At 63.1% G+C, this 18,485-nt stretch overlaps 1 protein-coding gene across 3 annotated transcripts; it reads left to right on the top strand.

The window, feature by feature from the left end:
• Positions 1-451: 451 nt before the first annotated feature.
• On the top strand, positions 452-18,370 carry PPIL2 (peptidylprolyl isomerase like 2). Of its 3 annotated transcripts, none has more exon segments than NM_001038081.1 (21): positions 452-570; positions 2,694-2,743; positions 3,948-3,993; positions 5,632-5,694; positions 6,481-6,532; positions 7,378-7,429; positions 9,647-9,738; positions 10,239-10,328; positions 10,888-11,059; positions 11,656-11,816; positions 12,655-12,730; positions 13,068-13,174; positions 13,324-13,413; positions 13,604-13,637; positions 14,037-14,154; positions 15,670-15,726; positions 16,101-16,173; positions 16,268-16,330; positions 16,437-16,576; positions 16,772-16,892; positions 17,329-18,370. In NM_001038081.1, coding segments are annotated over 20 exon segments (1,665 nt in total). In that variant the 5' UTR covers positions 452-538; the 3' UTR covers positions 16,869-16,892; positions 17,329-18,370.
• Positions 18,371-18,485: the final 115 nt, after the last annotated feature.

The following is an 18,485-nucleotide window of genomic DNA, read 5'->3' as shown; positions in this document are numbered from 1 at the left end:
AGGGATCACGAGGGTTTTGGACCTTCGTGCTTGATGGCCACCTGCCCCTGGGTCGCCCAGGAGAGGGGGCTGCAGGCAGTGGGGTCCGGGTGAGCGGTGAGAGGGCGGATAGTGATTGTGGGTGTCCATCTGGAGATGTCGGCCTGGGGCAGAGACGGGGCCAAGGCCGGGTGGCCTTAGGGGCTCCGAGCGGAAGACCTGAGAAGCCAGGTCAGGCCAAGGCGGGTTTGGGAGGGGATGGCGTTGAGCTGCGGCCAGGTAGGCAGGCCAGGTAGGTGGTGCACAGAGAGGTGCAGAGACAACGAGGCTTCGATGCCGAGACTGCCCAGCCTCAGAGCGCAGGAAGCGCCCGCGCCGGGCGGGCGTGCACTCGGGGTGGGGGCGGGGGCAGCCAGGGACCACAGTTCCCGGCGTGCCCAGCGCCTGCTTCCGGGGCGGTTCGGCGACACCCGGAAGTACTTACGGACTTCGTCCGAGGCGCCGCGGTCTGAGGTGTGTTTTTCCCCCGTTTTCTGCGCTCGTTGACCCTGCCGTCGCCATGGGGAAGCGACAGCACCAGAAGGACAAGATGTGAGTTGAGCCGCCACCGCCGGGAGCGGGCTTATCCTCCCCGTGCCCCGCCCCCGAGCCCCTCTAGACGCCGCTTCCCCGGAAGCCTCCGCCGTCCGCGCGGGGCGCCCCCTCAGGCGCGGGTCTCCGGGCTCCAGTCCCCTCGGCTCCCCAGGCTCGCCAGCTCTTCCCTGGCGGGTCTCTTCGGGCGCGGTTGTCGTCCCTCGCCCCCCAATCCGCTCCCGAGCTCCAGCATTTTCCAGTTAAACCCACTTGGGCCCCCCAGCTGCCGTCGAATGTCTTTGGTTTTCTTAACAGCCAGACGATATTCAGGACTGTTTTCCTTTAGATGGACTGGTTGGATCTCCTTTCTGTCCAAGGGACTCCAAGAGTCTTTTCCAAGAGTCTTCTCCAATGGTTTTTCCAGTGGTCATGTATGGATGTGAGAGTTGGACTATAAAGAAAGCTGAGCGCCAAAGAATTGATGCTTTTGAACTGTGGTGTTGGAGAAGACTCTTGAGGGTCCCTTGGACTGCAAGGAGATCCAACAAGTCCATCCTAAAGGAGATCAGCCCTGGGTGTTCATTGGAAGGATGATGCTGAGGCTGAAACTGCAGTACTTTGGCCACCTGATGCGAAGAGCAGACTCATCTGAAAAGACCCTGATGCTGGGAAAGATTGAGGGCAGGAAGAGAAGGGGACGACAGAGGATGAGATGGTCGGATGGCATCACCGACTCAGTGGACATGGGTTTGGGTGGACTCCGGGAGTTGGTGATGGACAGGGAAGCCTGGCGTGCTGCGTTCCATGGGGTCGCAGAGAGTTGGACACGGCTGTGCGGCTGAGCTAACTGAATGGCGAGATGAGGACGATCTGTGTCGACCTGTGGTTTTCCGCTTCCCTTTTGACCCCACTTCAGTCAGCATCTGCCCCCGTTGCTCCTGTGGGGCTCCCTCAACTCCGGTGGGGCTCCATCCGGGGGTCAGCTCTCCGTCCTCGCTTCCTAGGGTGCACCTGACTACCTCTCTCCCTCTGAAGCCCTTCCTCGGTGTCTGGGGCACCACTCTCTGTTTTCGGGTTTCTTCAGAGAGGGTGCTCTCTGGGTTCCCTCTGCTGGGTCCTCCCCTTCCCAGACCTCCTAGGTCTCCTCCCCGCGTCTCCTCTGTATTTTACATCCTCCTCGGGTGATGGCTCCAGCCTGGCTTACAACACCGCCCCTGGAAGATCTGATGGGCTTGTGGAGTTCAGTGAGTGAGCCCTGCTGTGGAAGGAACTTTTTGCTCGTGGAAGGGACTTTTTTTTTTTAAACCTTTTTATTGAATTTGTACCAGTATTGCTTCTGTTTGATGGTTTGGTTTTTTGGCAGCAAGGCATGTAGGATCTTAGCTCCTCCACCAGGCACGGAACCTGCACCCCCTTCATTGAAAAGCAAAGAGGAACTCGTTCACTGTCAGCACTTGAGCCTGCTCTTCCCATTTTCCCCTCCTAGTGGTCACACCCTGGCTCCTTCGCTGGGGTCAGAAGCCTGGGAGTCTCCCTCTGGCTCCTGTCCCTCAGTAAGTCCTGGCACGTCCAGGAGCTGACCGTGTCTTGCTGGTCCCCCCATCCTCTCAGGTGGAGATTTTGCTGCTCCGTCTTGGACCTTTGTAGTTGCTCTTCGATCGGTTTCTGCTGCCTCCTGCTTGGCCCTCTGCACACCACAGCCAGAGTGACGCTTTGAGGACTCAGGGCCCTGTCAGAATCCCCCCAGCGCCTTCCCATCCCGCTTGAATCCAATCCAGAGTTCTCCCATGGCCCTCGAGGACCCTGGTGATGCGACCACCCCCAAGTCTCTGTCCTCAGCAGCCCCTACCTCCGGGCATGCACGGTCCCTCTACCTGGAAAGCTCTCCCCCCGGGTCTTCATGTGACCAGCCACTTCTCACCGTTAATCTTACTGTTAAATTGAGTTCGTTGGCTCAGGAAGACCGTCTGGGTTTGCTCACGGGTTTGTGTATGGCCCGTGTCTGTGTTCTGTTGTGGTTATCACAGTGTGTCCGACACATGGCAGGTGTTTAATAAGCATTTGCCAAGTGAGCCAAGTGACTCGGTCATCAGTTTCTTTCCAGAGACTCTGTCTTCATGAAAGTGCTTCTGTCTCTTCAGGTACATCACTTGTGCTGAATACACTCACTTCTATGGTGGCAAGAAGCCAGGTAAGGTGTGGAACCCCCCTGTTCCCTTTGGGTGTGTGGCGCAGTTAAAGGGTGGTGCCTCGCTGTAGAGTGAGCCTGTGAACGTTAGCAAGAGGGCGGACGCTGCAGTGCATAGGCGGGCGGGGGACGCAGCTCACAGGAGAGGCGGCACGCTAAGCGCTGGAGGAGGTGTTCGGGCTTGGTGGCGGCTTCTTTCTCTCTGGCTGTGACGGGCTGTGTTGCTGCGAGTGGGGGCGACTCTTCCTGTGGAGCTGGGGCTCGGTAGTTGTGGTGTGGGTTTGGAAGCCCCGCGGCAGGTCACATCTTCCCAGACCAGGGGTGAACCTGTGTGTCCTGCGTTGGCAGGTGGATTCTTAACCACTGGACCACGAGGGAGGCCTTTTTTCTTAATGTTGGTGATTTTTTTTCTTTTAAACATAGGTTAAAATAGTGTCTGGTCTATCAGTTAGTAATGCAGAGGACGCAGCACCCGCAGCCGTCGTGGCTGCTGTCAGAAGAGCACCCTCCCGCTCGCTGCCGGCCCGGAACTGGCAGGCCTGCTGGGAGAGCAGAGCCGGGAGGGGCCCGGGCCGGGGTTAGCCTGCACTGTGCCGTGGGAGGATCCCCCCGTGGGGTGTTCTCTTTCCTCCAGGCTCCTTCTTGGTGTGTTTTGGTTCTGTCTGTTTTAGACCACAGCAGTTTTTGCAGTACGTAATTTACGTCAACGTTTTCTTTTCTTTCTTTCTCTTTTTTTTAATCAGGCTTTACTATTCCTATTAAAGTATAATGGAGCTACGATACTATGTTTCTTCCAGGTGTACAACACAGTAATCTGATACTTCTCTACTTTGCACAGAAAACCCAAAACAGGCCCAGTAGCCATCTGTCGCCACGCACAGTTACTAGGATGCTAGCTGCAGCCCATGCTGTTAGGTTTCGTTCTTACGACTTACACGCGCTTTTAATTTTTATTTGTTTATGTATTTGTGTAAAATGTACTTACTCATTTGGCTCTGCTGGGTCTTAGTTGTGGAACGTGGGATCTAGCTTCTGACCAGAGTTGGAACACGGATCCCCCTGCACTGGGGACATGGAGTTTTAGCAGCTGCACCACCAAGTCCCAACATGCACTTTTTCTTAAAATGTAGCTGACTTGTTGGAGCACATTTGTGAAATTCTTTACGGAATAATTATCTTTCCCGACCTTTGTTTTCATCTCACACAGATGTCCCACAAACAAATTTCCGTCGTCTGCCTTTCGACCACTGCAGGTAAGAGTTGGGAGAGCTTCCCCTGTCTCGCACGAGTGTTCTGGGGTGCTCCCCTTTGTGACAGTGAATCTGATCCCCAGAGTTGCCGGAGTGGCTTCTGTCTGCGTCCTCCGCTCGGCTCTTCCCTGGGGCCAGAGAAAGGACCCAGCAGTGGAGAGAGCTGGGTGGCTTTCTAGCCAGGCCGTTGTCTTTAGCCCGGTGCTCACCTCCCAGGGCGGTGTGCTCTGTCCTCAGGGCACCCGCCGGTCCAGAGAATCCGTGCTGGGCGGGCTGAGCTCCCTGGCCCAGGCGTCCCATCCAGGAAGTGGTTTGGCTCTGGGCTCCGGGCTGTCATGCTCTCCTTTTGGTTCCGAGTCTAAGCAGCAGCAGCAGCAATATTCGTGCTACGTGGGCCTCCCTGCCCCCTTTGCTGGGAATGTAGGGCCCTGGGGGGCACGGAGGGGCACTGCTACAGAGTCGATCACAGGCCTTCTCCCCACTGGGCTGCAGGGAGCGCGCAGGGCTGCGGGGCCCCTTGGGCCCGTTTCCCCACATTCGAGCCGTGGTCAGCTCTGTCCTGCACAGGTGTGTCTACACTGCATGCCACCCCCGCCCCCACCGGGTTCTGAATCAGCAGGTCAGGGTGAGCCTTGAGAGCTGGCCAAACTCTCCTGATGACCCCAGCACCGCAGTGAGGCTGGTCACCCAGCTGGCACGGGGCAGGGAGGGGCAGGGAGGCCCCAGTGGAGAGAGAGGGCCTCACCTGCCTCACTTGCTGAGGACGCAGGTGCGGCCTCGGCGTGGGCGGCGGGGTTCTGTCCGCCGCCAGCAGCCTTGTCGTCCGCCTCCTGGGAGTGTGGCCTTGTGAGTGGTTTTGTGGGATCTTTGGTTCCCGGAGCCTCCCAGAGGCTCTGTGTCTTGCCCGGGAGTGTGGTCTTGTGAGTGGTTTTGTGGGATCTTTGGTTCCCGGAGCCTCCCAGAGGCTCTGTGTCTTGCCCATTCTGTAACTCCTGGGGTTCTGGGGGAAGACGTGCCCTTGAGGCCCCATTGGGAGAAGGTGTGTGTTCACGCTGTTGCTGTTGGGAGCTTGCCTCGTCGTTGACTCCTGCTCTGGTCAGTCCCAAGTGGTACCCGGGGCTGGAGGAGAGCCGTGGGCCACAGGGAGCAGCTCCCTGGGGTGGCGTCCAGGGAGGCGAGCCTGGTGCTGCGGGGTCTCCAGGTCCCAGGGCCTGACCCCCGCCGCCTGACACGTGGGAGACAGAGGCACGAACAGCCCAGGTCAGAAGAGCCCTTGAGGGCTCGCGATGGGAGCCCAGGCCAGAGAAGAGGCAGCCCCCAGGCACCGGGCGCCTCCACCTGCGGGTGCCGCTGCCCCTGAGCAGGCCCTCCACAAGGCGGCAGGTGCCCTGCGACCCCTGCCTCCCTGCATCGGAGCTTCCCGGGCACCAGACCTGGCCCGCGTCATGGGCCTGTTCCTTGGGAGTATGCAGGAGCAGTGCCCGCTGCGCAGCGAGGAGTGGGCGGGCCCCCCGACTGCGTCCGGCCGCCCCGCCGGCAGCTCTGGATGGGGAGAGGGCGGCGCCCAGGAGTGACTCCTGCCCCTCAGTCTCTCTCTGGGTGGGGAGGGGGCGGCACCCAGGAGTGACTCCCGCCCCTCAGTCTCTCTCTGCAGCCCTTCGCCTACCCGGTGTGCACCCCGGAAGGTGTCGTCTTCGACTTGCTGTGAGTTTTCCCTTGGCTTCTAAGCTGACGGATGTGGTGAGGTTGCTGGCACCCGCCCGAGACGGGGCAGCGGGAGGGTGTGGGCTGCAGGCAGGGCCTGGGTGAGCCTCTCGGGGACGGGAGGGGCAGCACCGCTCTGGCCTCGGCTGGGGGCCCCCAGCGTTCTGATTCACACTCCCGGCTGCTGGAACGTTGGAGAGCGTGTAGCTTTCACGTCATGAAGGCAGAGCTGTGGCGAGACGCCTGCCTTTCCGGTGCTGCCCTCGGAAGCCTCGTGCCTCGTCCGTGTTCCAACGGAAGCAGGCTTCTGTCGTTCCCCTTGACTCAGTCTCGCTTCAGAAAACGTGGAAAGCGCTGCAGAGTGAAGGGGAGACGGGCGCTGTCAGGCTGGAGCCCTTCTGCCTGGGAGGTGTCTGTGGGAACCTGGTAGAGGCCACACTGCGAGGGCGGTCCCAGATCCATTCCTCACAGTCACAGCGGCAGCTCTCTGCCCCTGTCGTTCAGAACTTCATGGAAGTGTGGTTCTTGAGGCTGGCCCAGCGCTTCCTTGTAGAGCTGTGGCCACACGTGTGTAGGTCTTGCCGTTAGTGTTGTTTATCCGCGTTTGTGCACAACTGCAGTAAACCCCCGAGAGGCCAGCGATGCCTGTGTAGCCAGAAACACTCTTGCTCCCGAGATGAGGCGGAGAGAGGGCAGAGCGGCCCCCAGCTCCCCGGGCAGCCGCCCCCGATCCCAGCCCCCAGCTCTGGCCCGTCGCCGTCTGACGCACTTTGTCTCTTCCTTCAGGAACATCGTTCCTTGGCTTAAGAAGTATGGGACCAACCCCAGCAACGGAGAGGTAGGTGGCCATGCAGGAGCTTTGGTGAGGTCGGCGAACGCTCTGGTGTCACACACGTGCGCGCGGCCCCTCTTCCCCACGCCTGTCCTCCGTGGAGTATGCCCCCCACGTGCCCATGTGTGGATCACACAGTGGCACCCTCCTGCGGGGGCACTGCGGGCTTTGGCATCCTGCTGTTACCAACGCTGGCCAGGCGCACGTGCAGCAGCCCCCAGCCTGCTGGCCCTGGGGCTGTGTTTTCGGCCTGGCAGCTCCTGGCACGCTGCCCTGGAGGAGTCGAAGCCTTCCAGGCTGCTGCTGGTGGGCGTGAAGGGGATTCGGGTCCCAGACCCTAAGAGGTGCTAGGCGTCCCACCCCACTGGGTGATGCTCCTCACGGGCTCTGTGGACGCTCTCCCACTGCTGACGCGCCATGTGTGCCATGCGGGAGAGAACGGGGAACGGTCCCTCCCGCCGCAGCCCTGCACACTGTCACAGGCCTGGGCCCAGTTCCGCTGCACCGGCTGCTCTCCGTTCCCTCGTGGCACGTCTGCGGTTCACTCGCAGCAGGGTGTTAGTGCTGCGGTGCGGGGCCGGCTCTGTTGCGGAGCAGGACCAGGGGCCAGGGTGCTACCCCAGAGGAGGACGGGGGCCTGGGGTTGTCGGGGAGCAGCGCCAGTACCGTGGAGACCCAGGGCGGGCGAGGTGGGGCGGACGGGCTGGGCACACCTGCCCCGAGGGGGCCTTGGCCTTCTTCTGGATGGGAGTTAAGGCGGAGAGAGCTGCTGCCTGCCGCACCGGCCTGGTGGCCTTGGCACCACTTCACGCTAGCTGCTTGTTTATTTTTATTAATTCCGTTTCTTCCAGAAACTGGATGGGAGGTCCCTGATCAAGTTGAATTTTGCGAAGAACAGTGAAGGTGAGTAATCCTTTCCAGACGGCTCGAGGAGTGGCCCGAGGGACCCGCGGCCCCACCTCTCACCAAGTTCTCACCTTTTGAGCAGGCTGGACACTTCCTTTCCATTTCTTAAAAACGTGATGCTGTCTTCCTAGAGGCACAGGTAGTTTAAAGCTGGGAACAGATAAACTCAGACGCCCGACAGCGGCCAGAGGGAAGCTGGAGCTGGAGCTGGAGCTGGAGATGGGCGGCCCACAAACTCGACTCTCGACCTTGAAATCATCAACTAAGATACAAGGCCAAGAGGGTGCTCTCTAGATGAAGAGTAGTAAAATATTTAAAAAGGCACAGTTGAGGGGATGAGCCCTCACTGTGGGGCACTTGGGCATTGTGGGCTGAGCTGGGCCCTGGGGGCACAGGCCCTGCCCGGCTGTGGCTCTGGTCCAGGTATCACTAGAGATGGAGCTGCTCAGGCTGCGGCAGGTGGGTGGCTGGGCTGGGGGGCGGGGGCTCTCGGGCTCTCTCCACTCAGCTCAGCATTGGTTGTCCGCCCCAGCCCAGTGCTGGGTCCTGCTCTGCACCCCTGCGTGCCCTCCACTGTTGCTTGGTGGACGCTGTGTTGAGGCAGCCTCCATGAGCACTGACCTTGTTCTCAGTTTGTTATGGGCTGGGGCGTGTGCAGGTGCCCTGGTGGAGAGCAGGGTCAGGATTTGCTGGCGGGTGGGTTCTGGGGATGCGTGGAGGCCGGCCAGCCCCCAGCAGGTGCAGACGGCAGTGAGGAGCCAGCCGGCCTTGGCGGCCTGGACAGTCTGTGGGTGCCGGGGAGCTCCCTGCTCTGAGAGTGGCTCCTTCACAAGCGTTCACTGAGTGCCTGCCTGCCGCATGCAGACGGCACGGGCCAGGCCTCTGTTGAGATGAGAGGGAGGGGGCTTTGGAAATGAGGTCACTGCAGTGGGTCAGACGCGCCCTGTCATGGGGTCAGAGGTGAAGTGGGCCAAGGGAGAGGGTCTGGGGGCCGGCTGATGGGGTTCGAGAGGGAGTCTGCAGACAGGTGAGACATGAGGGGGCCTGTGGGGAGAGCGCTCCAGGCAGAGGCCCAGGCGGGACAGGCCCTGCGGCACGGGGTCCGCTGTTACTTGCACGGTGTGAGTGGAGCAGGGGCGGGGGCTGTGGTCTGGGGCCAGCTGAGGCAGGGAGCCCAGCAGTGTCTCGGGCTCTGGACAGTCACTGGAGGGCTCAGAGATTCGAGCAAGAAAGATCTGACCCAACTTGTTTTTTTTTTAATTACTTATTTGGCTGTGCCGTGTCTTAGTTGGAGCACGTGGCATCTAGTTCCCGGACCAGGGATTGAACTTGCATTGGGAGCGCAGAGTTTTAGCCAATGGACCCCCAGGAAATCCCCCTCAACTGTGCCTTTTTAAATCTTTTACCACTCTTGATCTAGAGAGCGCCCTCTTGCCTTGTGTCTTACCTGATGATTTCAGGGTCGAGAGAGTCGAGTTTGTGTGCCGCCCGTCTCCAGCCCCAGCTTCCCTCCAGCCGCTGTCGGGCGTCAGTTTATCTGTGCTCCCGCTCCGCTGTGTCAGTGCCTTCGTGCCAGTTCACGCTTACATATTTGAGTGTGTCTCTAAAAGCTAGGGACGTAAGAAATGAGCCCACTCTCGTCGTACCTAGAAAGTTAATGTGAATTTTTTAGTGTCAGATATCCAGCCAGTGGTCCAGTTTCCAGAATGCCATTGTAATTATTTTTTGCAGTTTTGAGGTCAGGGTTCTTAGAGTTCATAGAACTCCAGATCTCTCATCTCTACGTGTCCCCCTTGCTGCAGCGTCCTGTGGAGACTGACCTGCACAGGCTCCCCTGGGGTTGGGGGGCAGCGGGGCAGGGAGGGGCGCCGGAGGGTCAGGACGGGGCAGGGTCTGAGAGGGGCTGTGGTGGGGTGTGCGGGGCTGACTGGTCGAAGGGGCAGCAGGCAGGTGGGGAAACAGGCTGGTCCCCAGGGCAGAGGGTGGCTGGGTGGGCTGGGGCTGACGCCAGGGCCGTCCTGCACGGGGTGGAGTTCCTGCTCTCGGAGGAGGGGCCTGGGCAGCCCCTGGGGAGGCCCCCCCAGGCCTGCTGCCACGGGGTTCCTGCTCCCTTTCTCTGACCCCACACCCCCACCCCACCCCTGCGCCCTCCCTGACCCCGCTCCACCCCTGCACCCTCCCTGACCCTGCCCCGCCCCTGCGCCCTCTCACCAGGGAAGTACCACTGCCCGGTGCTCTTCACCGTGTTCACCAACAGCAGCCACATCGTGGCCATCAGGACCACCGGCAACGTCTACGCCCACGAGGCAAGTCGTCACGGGCCCTGGTGGGGGCACTGGGGGGGGTGGGCCTGAGTCCCCGGAGGTCCCGGGCTAAGAACCACCGATCAAGCAAGGGATGGTGGCCTGCCTATGGCCTCCAGGCCTGGACCAGGCAGCTCTACCCACTGAGCGGGTCCTAGTTCCCAGGCCCTGCAGGCCTGCAAAGACCTTGGAGGGAGCCCAGCTCCAGGCCCTGCCTGGGGCACGTAGGGCTGGCGTTCCTGCTCTGGGCCTGCAGCCTGTGGGTTTTCACGCTCACCCCTGGAGCTTGGCCCCTTGGGGCTCTGGGGTCATGGGTTGGGATTGGGTGGAGATGGGCGGCTGGTTGGGAGCAAGATAGCAGGGACCCGCCTGGGGCCTAGGAAGGGCCCGCCCTCCTGAAGGCACACTCTGGTCCCCTCCTTTGCCCTTCTGTGCTCCCGGGTGGGCTCTGGGCTGCAGGCTGCGGGGAGGCACTGTGACCGTGGCCTTCCTCCTGGCTGTAGGCGGTGGAGCAGCTGAATATCAAGGCCAAGAACTTCCGAGACCTGCTGACGGACGAGCCCTTCTGCCGACAGGACATCATCACCCTGCAGGTGATCACCCTCCTGGCTCCCTGCCTGTGCAGCCTGGCAGAGCCGCTCCCAGCCATGGGTCACCCCAGGCCTCTGTACAGGCTGCCGCCGCAGTCTGGGGCTCCTGGCTCCCTGCGGGGGCTGCCCCCAACTCATCTCTGCCCCCAGAGCGCCTCCAAGTCGAGGCCGTCCCTTTTCAAGCCTGAGGGCTGGGGCAGGTGCCCAGGACCCAGGGCGAGCCTAGAGCACGCCTGTCTGTGTCCCGAGAGCCCCGAGTGGGCTCATGAGAGTCACGGACGCAGAAAATCAGGGGGCCTGGTCCTCCTGTGGCTCGTCCTGTTATGACCTGAGGCCAGTGCACGGCCCTCCCCCGGGGTGGGCCCTCTGGCCCCGGGCAAACTGTGGGGTCCGCCTGGCAGCTGACTGTAGGGGGTGGCCGGTGGGAGGTGTTGGGAGGCATCCTGTGTCCTGTGCTGACGGCTGGGGGCGTGCTTGGCTGTGAGCGGGCAGGTGTGCAGCTGGGGAGGGGTTTGCAGCCCCGTCTCCACCCGCCCCTGCCGACCCCCGGCCTCTCCCCAAGCCCAGGCCCCTGCCCGGCCCCTGCCTCCTCCTGCCCAGCAGCTGTGTGGCCCAGGACGTGCCGGGTTCACTGCCAGACACATTCTTTGTGCCACAGGACCCCACGAACTTGGACAAATTCAACGTTTCCAATTTCTTTCACGTTAAGAATAACATGAAAATAATTGACCCAGGTACGTACAGCCTGGCTACCCAGGGGCGAGGGGCTTGGGGAGCAGAGCCAGCACCCCTGGGGGATGCTCCCCACCCCTCGGCAGAGTCAGGGGGTCCCAGCCTGCTCTGCACAGGCCTTGTGTGTCTTGAGCTGCCGTGCCGTCCTGGGCTGGATGAGCAGGGCCCCGGGGCCTTGGTGTGTGGGGACCAGCTGGGCCATCAGGACGTGGCCACAGGCCCCGCAGGGCTGCTTCCTCTCCTGCGTCCCTGGGGCCTGGGTCGCCCTCTCCATGCCCCTCAGAGATGGTCCGTTTCTCACTGCAGGGCTGGGCCAGGCCGTGTGTGATGGCCGCCGGGGGGCAGGAGGGCCCCAGGAGGGGTGGCAGTGTGACATGGGGCTGTGACCCCGGGGTGTGGCTGGGGCGACGGCCTAGCCCCCGCTCTCTCCACGGGCTTCCCGGGGCTGTCGTGACCCGGAGGCTGTGATGGACGGAGGCGCTGGTTGCCCTGGCCTCGTGCCCGGCCGGGCTCTCAGTGGCTCTGGCCCGCTGTGCCCTCACGGCGTCTGGGGACGGCACTGGGCCTCGGCTGCTCAGGACCACCGTGCCGTCTCTAGATGAAGAGAAGGCCAAGCAGGACCCGTCTTACTATTTGAAAAACACGAACACGGAGACGCGGGAGACGCTGCAGGAACTCTACAAGGAGTTCAAAGGGGACGAGGTGCTGGCGGCCACCATGAGGGTCCCCGAGAAGGCGAAGGTGGACAAGCTGAACGCCGTGAGTGGGGGCGCTGCCCTGCCTGGCCGCACTCCTGGGGTGCGGTGCTGGGGAGGGCTGCCGGCAGCCTCCGTGGTTCCTCACCACAGAGCAGCTGGGGTGTGGGCAGGCATGGCCCTTCGGAGCTGGCCACTCAGAGCCAGAGTGACCCCGGGGTGCCGAGCTGCCGGGGAAGGGGGGCAGGTGGTCCCGGGGTGCCTGCCGCTGGCCTCACCTGCATGTCCCACCCCCGTCCTTGTGCTTGGCCCTGGGTCCCCGTTGGCCGTGCGGGCACTGCGACTCGTGCCCTGGCCTGTTGGGCCCTCAGCCGCCCCTGCCCCTACCACGCGGGGCCTGGGGGACTGGGGCGGGGAGACCCCCTTTACACAGCCGGACAGGAAGGCAGGTGTGCTAAAGACAAGGGTGTGTTGTTCATGATTTTCTCTAACACAGCAGCTCTTAGTGTTTTGATGCATTTTCTTCTGATTGGAAGAAATCTCTTTGTGTGTTTAGAAGGAAAAAAACGTTTTATCGTGGATGATTTTTTCCTGTAGGAACTTGAAACCTTTAAAAGGGCGCTCGAGTGCCTAGTGCTCTGAACCCTAGAGGCGCCCGCGCTGCCTGGCGCGCTCTTCCAGGTTTCACCTAACACGAGGCTTGGCAGCCAGGCCTTCGGCGCAGTTGAAGCCAAGGGTCGCGGCCAGGCTCTCCCTGGGCCCTGCAGGAGAGGCCAGCGTGGGTGGGCGTACTGTTCGCCCAGGAGAGCCCCTGGCATCCGGGGGTGGTGGAGGGAGGTGAAAGGCAGGCCCGGGGTAGAGGGGCGGCCCCCGTGCTGAGCACCGGTGTGGTTTCCCCGCAGGCCCACTACTCCACCGGGAGGGTCAGCGCCTCCTTCACGTCCACTGCCATGGTTCCCGAGACCACACACGAAGCAGGTAGCACCTGGCCCCACTCCTTGTCTGTGGCGGCCGAGCACAGGTGTCCCCCCTGCCTGCCTTGGCTCTGTGGGCTTGCCAGCAGCTCGCCAGTGGTCAGGCGGGGACAGGCCCTTTCGAAAGTGGGCTTGTGTCTGGGTGGGGGGCGTCCATTTGGAGGCTCCCCTGAGGGGCCGCCCCGCCCAGGCCCCAGCGCCCTCCCCTCTGCTGGTCTTGGCTGGTCAGGGCCCACCGTCCCCCAGCCCCCTCCTCCTCTCCCCTTGTCGGCCCCCGGTGCCCGCCTTTCCCCTGGGTCCCCAAGCCCGGACAGGCGGGCAGCTCAGGCGTCTCCTCGTAGCGGCCATCGACGAGGACGAGCTGCGCTACCAGTTCGTGAAGAAGAAGGGCTACGTGCGGCTGCACACCAGCCTGGGCGACCTCAACCTGGAGCTGCACTGCGACCTGGTGCGTGGGTGCCCCCCTGGGAGCCCAGTGCGGCCGCGGGGTGGCCGGGCTCGCCACGTGCACTGGCCGAGGCCCGTCTGCGGGCCCCGGGAGCCCTTCCCCCCGCCGAGGCCGCCGTGTGACTCGTCAGGGCCCTTGGCCTGTTTCAGACGCCAAAAACCTGTGAGAACTTTATCAGGCTCTGCAAGAAGCGATACTACGACGGCACCGTCTTCCACCGGTCCATCCGCAACTTCGTGGTGAGTGCCGGCGCTGGCTGCCCCGCCCGGGTGCGGAGTCCTCCCCACGCAGGTGCTGAGCCCTGGTGCCTGGGGGCCTTCTCGGGCCCAGCCCAGCTGGCCACATCGAGCTTGTGGGGGAGATCCCATTGTCCCCAGCAGAAGCTGGGGGCTCACGGCGGGGCTCCTCACTGGCGTGCTCTTCCCGCAGATCCAGGGAGGCGACCCAACAGGCACCGGCACAGGTGGGTGTTGGCGCTGGGCCCGGGCGCCAGCTGCACCGAGGGCCGTGAGGGGAGGGCGTGGGGCCCCAGACCCACGGCCTACGGCCTCCAGCCCCGTTTCCTCGCTCTGCGCTGGTGGTGAGGCCTCCTTGGGCCCCCGGGGCCCCCGCCTGGCAGCAGACCTAGGGGCCCAGGGACAGGGGTGGGCTCTGCCCCGGGGGCTGCTCCTCCAAAGCCCCCCAGCCTGCTGGCCGCTTGGGCCAGCCCACCGTCTCTCATGTGGAGTTTACCCTGAGGGCCTGTGGCTGGGGCTCCCGGGCAGCTGGGGCTCCTGGGCAGCTGAGGGTGGGGGCCCTGGGGCAGCGAGGTTTCTGGGCTACCTGGGTCACGGTCATCCTGCTGCCCTGGCCTCTCTTCCAGGCGGGGAGTCATGCTGGGGGAAGCCCTTCAGAGACGAGTTCCGGCCCAACCTCTCGCACACGGGCCGCGGGGTGCTCAGCATGGCCAACTCGGGACCCAACACCAACAAGTCGCAATTGTGAGTTGATGGGGGCAGTGGGCAGGCGGCGGACTCCGCGGGCTGTCGGCCTTGCCCAAGGTCATGCCCACCTACGTCCGTCGAGCCAGGAGGCCGCCCCACGCTCAGGTGCTGCCTGCTGAAGGCTGACCTTGTTAGCAGGAGGCGGGGGCACCCGGGGCTGCTGCAGGAGGCTGCACCGCAGCCTCCCCCGCTGCCTCCCCACGGCAGTCCCTGGGAAGGAGGAGTTTAAACACGCTGACTGCTTAGCTGCCTCCTAGCTGCTTGCGGCAGGTGTTACAGTCCGCGGGGAGGTGGGGTGTGCGCTTGGGCCTGCAGTGGAGTCCGCCTCTTGTGCAGGGTCCCGGTTGTGCCTTCGTGAGTGTCTGGGAAGCCATGGGGGCACAGGGCGTGTCTGAGTGGTCCGGTGTCTCTGAGCCGCCTCTCCATGGGTGAACAGGGCCTTGCTGCTGCCCGACGGTGAGGATGCCCATCGGCCTGGCATGGCTTGTTGGCCCCTGGCCGTCTTAGGCACCAGTGGAGCAGGCCAGGCCTCATCCAGTGGGCGGGTTTGGTTATTCTCGTCTAAACGTAGAAGAGTGTGCAGAACTCAGGGTCTCAGGCCAGAAGGAAGGGTGGCGACCAAACCCGGGGGACTTGTCCCAGTGGTTTTCCCTGGACCTACCTCAGCGGGGCCCCTGGGGAGCGGCCCACAGAAGAGGGACCTCCCGCCGACCACGAGGAGGGCCTTCGGGCCACCCTCGACGCCAGCGTCTGTGGGGCCTACAGCGTTCCCCGAGGGCGGTCCCCGTGCTGTTTCCTGTCTGCTTTGCTGAGTTGCTTATCCTCCGACGTGGACGTGATTCCAGTCGGAGCCGTGTGGCGTGTTTTAGAGGATCAGGCAGCGTGAGAGCCTCCAGGTGGGGACGTGCCTCGGCTTTCCAAGGACGTCTTGTATCTTTTTAATGTGACTTCACAGTTCCTGCCCACGGGTGCCCTGCCTTCCTGCGGACAGCTGCTCCTGGAGGGTTTTGTGGTTTGGGACAGCTTGGAAATGGAGCTTCTCTTTCCTCATTCTGGGGTGGTGGTCGCTCACGTAGAGGAAACTACCGGGTCCATCTAGGTCACGGGGGGCGCAGTTGCCGAGTGGCGTCTATCCGGGTCCTTATCTGAGAGAGTCAAGGCTTTGTGGACACTTGTGTTCTCAGCTTGAGGGGTGGGTGGACTCGGGTCCCTCCGGATGGGCTGTGCGGGGCCGGTGAGCAGCGTTGTCACCTGATTCGGCTCCCGGGCCTGCTTTTCCAGGCGAGGTTTCGGAGTTTGTGTGTTCCTGGGACATCTGTCCCTGGGGTCGTGTTTTCCTCCTGTAGGCTGTGGGTGCAACCCTGAGGGGTCAGCCTCTCTGCCGTGTCCGTGTGTCTGTCCCAGCTGAGACTGTGGACAGTGCACTGGCCCATGTGGGAGCTTGGCCTGGGGGCACTGAGGCAGGCGGGTAGGGAGGCATGGGCTCTCCCTGACCACCCCGTCCTTCCCCAGCTTCATCACCTTCCGCTCCTGCGCTTACCTGGACAAGAAGCACACCATCTTCGGGCGGTAAGGCTCTGGACAGGGTCTGTGTTGGGGGTGGGTGGCCGCCTCCCCCAGGCCAGGCCTGTGCCCCCTTGTCCGGTCTGTGCGCAGGTTGCAGGGGTGACCCTTAGACCCAAGACCTGCCCCCCGCAGGCTCTCCCTTTGCAGTCCCAAAGCTCAAAGCTGGGCCATGTCCTGTCTCTCCACCTTTTGTCCAGGACTCGGTGTTCACCCTTAGCGCCGAGTCCTCTGCAGACGTGTGTGTGGTTGGGTCCTGTCAGTCTGTGCTGGCAGCCGGCCCACCTGCTCACAGTCTGTGCCCCAGTCTGCAGGGGTGCCTCGCGTTCAGGGGTGCTCGTGCCGGGCACGTTCTCAGGTGCCCCGTTGCCCTGCTGCAGGGTTGTTGGGGGCTTTGACACACTGACGGCCATGGAGAACGTGGAGAGTGACCCCAAAACTGACCGCCCTAAGGTATGTGCCTCAGAGCAGAGGGCCCTCCCCTTGGGCTTGGAGCTGGGTGGGCGGCGGCAGGTGGGGGGCCTGCTCATGCCCACCTCCCCGCCAGGAGGAGATCCGGATTGATTCTACCATCGTGTTCGTGGACCCCTACGAAGAGGCCGATGCTCAGGTGAGGAGAGGCCTGGGGGGACGGCTGTGCCCGCGGCCGGCCCTGTTCTGTCCCCGGAGCCCCGCCTGGGCCAGCACTCGAGCCCGCCTCCGCCCGGCCCCCACAGATCGCCGAGGAGCGCAGGAAGACGCAGCTGGAGGCAGCGGCCCCTGAGAGCACGGCCAAGAGTAGCCAGTCCCCGCAGGGGAGCCAGGGCCCCCAGACGTACCGCCAGGGGGTGGGCAAGTACATCAGCCCGGCAGTCACGTGAGTTTCCCCAGTGCCCACGCCCCGCGTCCTGGGGTCAGAGCCTGTCAGTGGGGGTCAGACGGAGGCTCCAGGACTGCACTGTCAACTGGGAGGGAGCTGGGGAGTCGGGACCCATGCGGCCCTGTGACGTGCAGGGGCTCCTCGCTGGGGGCCCGTGGGCACATGGCAGCTCGTGTTCACTGTGCCCCCCAGGAAGCGGGTAGCAGAGGAGGAGCCGTCCACCAGCGCAGCTGTCCCTGTGGCCAAGAAGAAGCCCAGCCGCGGCTTTGGGGATTTCAGCTCGTGGTAGCAGCCGGCCGCTGTGCTGGATCCGGTAGGGACTCGGGGCTGGGTGCGCGGAGCCGACTGTCTGCCCTTCAATAAAGCTCTGGCTGCTGCCCGAGTCCTCTCCTGGCTCCCTCCCTGGGCAGGTGGCTTGGCCCGGCCCTGTCTGCCATCTCGGGCTTCCGGCCGTCTTCTGATCCCCGTGCCCCCGCCAGTCACCTCAGGGTGGCCGGTCCACTTGGTGTGGTCCTCCAGCCAGTGGTCACCTGGGACCTCAGACCAGACCTTCTGACTCGGGGGGTACAGCCTCGACGTTCCGTTCAAAAACCTTTTCTCCTCTTGCTTGGGTTCACTGGGCCTACCCAGCCCCAGGGCTGCTCCCTCTGCTGTCAGGACAGGGGGCTCCCACTGTCTTGTCCGGGGCTGAGCGGGGGCCCTACCCTGGGACCCGGGCTTGTGCTCACACTGACTGGTGCCCTGCGCAGGGGGTCCTCTCCCAGCTGAGGAGCCGCAGAGCCCGTCCTTCCCACGTCGCCCCCTGCAGCCCTCCCCCTGAACATGGCCCTCAGCTTCCAGAAGCACCACAGACGCTCAGGACAGCCGCCTCCCAGGACCACGTCTGCTCTCACTGGGAGGCCCACAGCCTCCCTGCAGCCCTCGCCCACTCTCAGCCCTGAGCTGCCGGGTCAGCACGGCTGCCCCCCGCCAGGCTCCGTGCCCACTTCTGTCCCGTCTCTCCTCACCCGAAGCCTCATGGCAGCGAATGCAGCCAGCTCTCGCTTCCAGAAGGTACTGTGGCTCTTCCCATCTCTGCTGCTGGGCCCGGGCCCACAGGTCCACACACATGGTGGCGCCTCCCCCGCTGGAGGCCCACTGGGACTCCTCTGAGGCCTGTGACTGTCCGCGGGACCTGGGCTCCACAGGGACTGTCCAGCCCCACGCCTGTGGCCAGGCCGCCCTCCCCCGTCTTCAGGACCGGGCGCCAGCTCCTCCTCAGCTGGGAACTGCTGGGCAGCTCACTCAGTCCTTGGGAGCCGGGGTCACGGGTAGGAGGTGTGCGGGGCGCTCGCCTGAGGCTCCTGGAACGGGGCACCCCGCCCGCATCAGCTCTTGAGGAGGGAAGCCGCCGCGGGCCCCTCACTGCCCTGCCAGACCGCCAGACCATCGATGCTGCTGACCAGGAGGCAGCGAACGTTGCAAGCTTTATTTTGGAAGCTCACGCAGACAGAGCATGGAGGGCCGGACACGGGCGGTCCTGCTTGGGGAGCACGCCTTTGGGCTGGCCTGGGCTTCTGTCTGTCCGTCCATCCATCCAGCGGCCGGGGCCACCTGCCCTGACGGAAGGCCAGCCACCCCGGGCTGCAGACCCACAGCTCCACAGAGGGGACAGGCCCGGCCCACCCAGAGCCTCTGACGAGGGAGGGTTTACATCTGAGCTGCAATTGTACTTTCCTAGATGTTAAAACATTTAGATTGTGTAAGTCCCTGCTGAAGGCATCAGGTAAAGTAAAGGACTTATGAAACAGTTCCCATTTCTGATTCCTCCTGTTAGCTGACAGATGTCATCAAGAGTAAGCATTTAGGTATAAAAATACTATATATGTATACTTATATATACACGTAGGTATAAAACAGCCAGAGC

This window comes from Bos taurus, chromosome 17 (genome assembly GCF_002263795.3).
Source record: "Bos taurus isolate L1 Dominette 01449 registration number 42190680 breed Hereford chromosome 17, ARS-UCD2.0, whole genome shotgun sequence".
Lineage (NCBI taxonomy): Eukaryota > Metazoa > Chordata > Mammalia > Artiodactyla > Bovidae > Bos > Bos taurus.
Note: the sequence above shows the minus strand (reverse complement) of the source record. Positions and strands in the feature narration are given on the sequence as shown.

Excerpts from the sequence above, each read along its gene's own strand:
- PPIL2 (XM_024977173.2), top strand. The coding sequence starts at position 539 with ATGGGGAAGCGACAGCACCAGAAGGACAAGAT. Across the intron at positions 11,060-11,655 it reads CATGAAAATAATTGACCCAG|ATGAAGAGAAGGCCAAGCAG; the intron begins GTACGTACAGCC and ends TGCCGTCTCTAG. Across the intron at positions 11,817-12,654 it reads AGGTGGACAAGCTGAACGCC|GCCCACTACTCCACCGGGAG; the intron begins GTGAGTGGGGGC and ends GTTTCCCCGCAG.